The sequence below is a fragment of the Pteropus vampyrus genome, unplaced genomic scaffold (assembly GCF_000151845.1).
Source record: "Pteropus vampyrus isolate Shadow unplaced genomic scaffold, Pvam_2.0 Scaffold1000004202, whole genome shotgun sequence".
Classification (NCBI taxonomy): domain Eukaryota; kingdom Metazoa; phylum Chordata; class Mammalia; order Chiroptera; family Pteropodidae; genus Pteropus; species Pteropus vampyrus.
The window spans coordinates 26,647-32,061 of record NW_011918604.1 but is presented as its reverse complement, the minus strand read 5'-3'; the positions used below and the strand labels follow the sequence as shown (position 1 = coordinate 32,061).

The window sequence follows — 5,415 nt, the reverse complement described above, 5'->3', positions numbered from 1 at the left end:
ACGATCAAGTGGGCTTCATCTCAGGGGCACAGGGATGGTTTAATATACGCAAATCGATGAAGGTGATACACCATGTAAACAATTTAAATAATAAGAATCATATGATATTATCAATAAATGCAGAAAAAGCCTTCAAAAGATACAGCATCCATTTATGATCATGTATGAAATATCATTTGGTAGAAAGCTAAGTGTTTTACATGGATATTAAAACAGTGACATTAAGTTATGGAAAATTACTTTTTGTAAAGTCATTTTATTTTTGTAAACTAGAAGATTATACTGCATAAATAAACTGTCATAAATAGGTTCAAGACAGGGGTGCATTACAGCCTCACACAACATCATGGATGAGCTGGAGATACACAATGTAGACTCCCAGCTGATATGGACCATGAGTATCTGAGCAGAGATCAGAACAAATCCCGTCATATAATCATACTCAATATAAATGATATCATTTAGGTCAGCTTGTTACGCAGCATTAGCTATCGATACAATAAAAAGAATTGAATGAGGACACTTATAATTACTGGCTATTTTTAAATTATGGGCATATGTTCTGATATTTGGACATAGCATTTATAATCATTCTGTTATTTAAGTTTATTTTGGATAACTGGTTTAACAATCGATTCTGTTAAGGGTCACGTTTACGTAACCAGGAGAATTTGGAAAGATGTGCATTTTAGCAGAAACTCTGAAGAAATCCTAAGACAGGGCAGGAATCCAAGTTCTCCTGTGAATCACACTGTGATCATGAATATGGAAGAATTTCCTGCATATGAGGAGCTATGAAAGGGATAATAGTGACATTGTTCCCTCACTATGCAGTTAGTCATATGACAAAATAGGAAAAGTGGAGATATTTTGTTTAGACTGTAGAGGAGTCATATTTGTAAGCAGCGCTGAAATTTTGGAGGACAAACAGGAAGGTAATTTAGTAATGAAATGTAAATACACCAACCATTCTTCACCTCAGTGAAAACAAACCCTCACATGTGGAATCCATCTTCAATACTTCAGGAGTTGATTACAGCATGGAAAAGAAATCTTTGCATAGTAATCAACTGAGTAATGCTTCCTCATGTACAAGGTCAATTCTTTCTAAAGAGCATATTACGTGACTCTATTTATCAAATTTGCGACTCTACCTGGAGATATATATTTGATAATCAATTTTATTCCTGGGTACTATGGCAGACTTTGTGGACACTGAATTCAATAAGAGAATAAAAGCAGAAGTCCAGTTAAAACCAGCAGAATGTTAAAGTCCATATTATCATTAAGAGCAGTTAAGGGAGTGAAATAGAATAGAAGAGACCCCAAAGGAAAACTGTTTCACTTTTTCTGTGTAAAACATCACGTAAATGAACTTAGTCAACAAGTGTAGTTTGCTATATTTGAGTTATACAACTCATGAAGACTCTTTAGTAACACAAATGAGAATTCTAAAGATGATGTGGTCATTTGAGAAGAAATTATTTTATTTTTATTTTTTAGGGCTCTGGTTTCACTGTACTTACTATAAAATGCACTAATGATAGAATGGAGAATGGACAAGGCTGTGAAAGCATCCATTACAAGGGTAACTTGACAGATAGCAGACTCTAGCTGGGCTTTAAGGAACTGATTCTATTCTGGCTGAGGGTAAACACACGTAATTAAGTTTCACAGTTATAAAATTATCACTCTGAATTGAGGAATCAGAGGCATTTTGTTGTAGACATAATTCCATCTACAGATGCTAACTTTAAATTTAGAAAAGTAAAACACTCACTACATTAATAATATGGGTTGGGTTTCTTATATGTTTCCTAAATCCACGTACTATTTTTTTTCTTTTGATACAATTTATAGCTGTGATAAGAAAAGTACCACAGCCCTGACTCAGACATGGTCTTTAGCTTCAGAAAGTCCATCAGTCCTGTAGTTGGCAGTCACTGCTAAATCTGTTGCTTGCAGAGGCCTCAGAACTCTGGGTTTGCCAAGTAGCATGCACACCATTTCAGCTCTGCCCGCATATAGAACATGTATCATGCAGTTCTAACTATGGCACAATACAACTGCTCTGAAAGATGTGGCTTCAGGGTAACTGTCGACTTCCTCTTCAGCTGTGTAATCTTCCTTGCATACCGAACACTCTAAACACATATCGACTTGCTCCTGAGTTACTGTCACTGTTGGAAGAGATGTTATCTTCTCCTTGGCAGCTCGTGGAGGCCCTTTGTTTTCCAGTTGTCTTAAAAGTTAGCTTATGATGGCATCAAGCCCTGTGCGAACTCCCAGGCATAGTCCCCAGGGCTGGAGTGCAGCATCCCCCTCCAGGAAAAAGGGTGTGGGGACCCAGGAACTGCAGAATTTGCAAAGACTCCAGCAAAGAACTGTTGTATTATTCTTTCTATAGCTGGAGATCTACCGGGATGAGTAGCTCTTTGCAATCTATATCTCCCAATCATTGGCAACCTTGAAGGCCGACTTGGTCCCCAGAGTCAGTGTGAGTTTGGTGACCTCTCTCATTGGCTCTATTATTTTAGTCCAGTAGATTGCTACTTAGAAATTGCCTAAAATCCTGTATAATCATACTGAGGTTCGAATTGCACCAGAACTCTGCAAAATGTGTTATTTCCTATATGGCTGCCACCATCACCAAAAAAGCTGGAATCATCTGTCACTTCTTCAATTAAGCCTGATTCATATCTGGGATGATACATATTCTGGGAATTTGAGGCTGATCTTGCCCTTACAAAAGTGGCAGAAAAACCAGTGCTTGGCGGTAGCAGTCCAAGAGCTCACCTCTGCTGCCTCTGCCACCGCTTCCTCAGTGTGCACATCTGTCTTTCAGGAGTCGGCATCCATCACGGGAGCCGTCCCGACATAGAGAGGCAGGAGATCACAGAAGAAATAGAGCAGACAGTGACCACAAGGCCATCTTCCAACACCAAAGAGGCACAGGGCAGAAGAAATTATTTTTAAGATCCATATGTCTTCAAATGATAAATGGGATTTTCCAATTATTCTTGGTTTAAATCTGGGAAATACTTTGTGAGACTGGGAAAATGGACAAAGAGAGAAAATATCTATACATCAGAGCAGAAAGCATGATAAACAATTACTTACATTGTATGGAGAAGGTGGAAAACTAAATGGAAATTCCAGCAAATAAATAAAGGAGGCATATTCTGTTTTCACAATTTTCTGGTTCAAAGGCTTTTAGCTATCCAAACACAGAAAGTTCTTCAGCCCCAGAACAGTTGTCCCTTTTCTAGCTGCCTTCCCACGGAATCTTTTCAAAGCCCCCTTTATGTCTTTGTTCCTGAGACTGTAGATGAAGGGGTTCAGCATGGGTGTGACAACAGTGTACATGACCGATGCTACTGCACCTGAATGCGAGATTTGGGCAGCAGCAGAGCTGAGGCACACTCCTACACTTGTACAATAAAATAAAAAGACAATAGAAAGGTGAGAAACACAGGTAGAAAATGCTTTAAACCTCCCTTGAGCTGATGGGATTCCACGTATGCAAGAAACAATCTTAGAGTAAGAGTAAAGGATGCCAGCAAAAGGAACACCAAACAGCAGCACAGCTGCCAAATATATCACCAGGTTATTAAGAAAGGTGTCAGAACAGGCAAGTTGGATCATCTGATAGAGTTCACAGAAAAAGTGGGGGATTTTCAAGACTGTACAGAAAGATAGTCGCAACATCATCAAGCTTTGTAACAAAGAATACAGGACACTCATGATCCAGGACACCAGAAGCAGCAGTCCACAGAGTCGGGGGTTCATGATGACTGTGTAGTGCAGGGGGTGACAGATGGCCACAAAGCGGTCATAAGCCATCACAGTCAGAAGGAAGTCATCCAACGCTCCAAAGAGTATAAAAAAGTATATCTGTGTAATGCAGCCTTTATAGGTTATGACTTGGCTCTGTGTTTGGATGTTCACCAGCATCTTTGGGATAGTGGTGGAGGTGAAACAGATGTCCACCAAGGACAGGTTGGAGAGGAAGAAGTACATGGGCGTGTGGAGGTGGGAGTCTGAGCTGACGGCCAGCATGATGAGCAGGTTTCCAAACACAGCGATCAAGTACATGGAGAGGAAGAGCCCAAATATGAGAGGCTGCCGTTCTGGTTCATCTGAAAATCCCAGGAGAAGAAATTCTAAAATTTGTGTACCATTCCCTTGTTCCATGTGGTGGAGGTGATGACTGAAAATGAAAAAAAAATAAGATGATTAATTTTTATACATGAGTAATACTAACATGTGAAATGCTACAATTTATATTTTAACCATAAGATGTATATATGACATGTATATGGTTTTATAGAAATTTGATCTCCTTTAAGTAAGGTCATGTGACATCTCTAATTACAAATTACTGCCATCCTCTTAGCAATTTGCCAAATAAATCATTTTTATATTGGTTTCATGAGAAATTCTTTTACACACTGAGGAAGTCCTGACCATTTTCTAGACAAGGAGCACGTGCTGAAAAACAGAAGTCCCTATAATCCAAAGATGGAGAAGGAATATAAGAAAGTGAAAAATCATACACGATGTTAGATGGTGCCTGTGCTTTGAAGAAAAAGAAAGTATGTGTACAAGTTCATAGATGTGCGTGTCGTTTTCAATGGAATTGAGAAAGACTTGAAACAAGATGCTACTTGAGCAGAGACCTTCAGGGAGATGCAGAAAAGACAGGAAGAGTTTGGGGAAGTGTGTAGCCTGCGTGGGAAAGAGCCAGTGCAAAGGTCCTGAGTTTGGCACTTGCCTCAAGTAAATGTGCTCAAAAGGAAGCCGTGTGGTGAGGGGAATGAGAAAGAAGGAGATGATAGGGATGCTGTCAGAGAGTGGAGGAATGACATGGCCTGTCTGCTTCAGATGAAACTTCAGGACCCTTCGAGACCCAGGGATCACTCAATTACATATTGTTCCTTAAACTTTATTATCTTTGCAAGGGATCCTGTGAGGAGTGATGTGTTCTTTAATTCCATCTTTTGATCGACATTCTGGATCTGTATTTTAAAGAACACATTTCAGAGAATATGAGCTAGGTACCCCTGCCCTGAGAAGTGAAGAAATGCTCAGCTACACGAAAAACACACACTCACACCCACCTCCTGGGTCATGTTAATACTAGCTTATACTCACCCCCAGACACAATAATGATGAAAGAAGTAATACAAGGCAAGATAATATCAGATTATCCCCCTACAGATTATAGAATAAGTTCCGAAGTCCATTGATAAGCCCTCAAATCGACATGTAAAACTGGGACTCCATTGTCATATAACTATTTTCTGCCCTTATTTTAAAATTAGTTAAATAAGAAGAGATTAAATAATGAAAGATAGAGGAGAGAGAGACAGAGAAGAGACAGAGACAGAGATAGAGACAGAGACAGATCTAATA

General features: G+C 39.3%; 1 protein-coding gene and 1 pseudogene across 1 annotated transcript; both read right to left on the bottom strand.

The window, feature by feature from the left end:
* Nucleotides 1-1,909: 1,909 nt before the first annotated feature.
* LOC105311466 lies at nucleotides 1,910-2,983 on the bottom strand (annotated as a pseudogene).
* Nucleotides 2,984-3,213: 230 nt separating this feature from the next.
* On the bottom strand, nucleotides 3,214-4,194 carry LOC105311465 (olfactory receptor-like protein OLF4). Its single transcript, XM_011387452.1, has one exon. It carries the CDS (start codon nucleotides 4,192-4,194, stop codon nucleotides 3,214-3,216), a length of 981 nt encoding a protein of 326 aa, XP_011385754.1.
* Between the last annotated feature and the right edge of the window lie 1,221 nt (nucleotides 4,195-5,415).

Bases quoted from the DNA above. Each gene is read 5' to 3' on its own strand.
- LOC105311465 (XM_011387452.1), bottom strand. From the start codon at position 4,194: ATGGAACAAGGGAATGGTACACAAATTTTAGAATTTCTTCTCCTGGGA.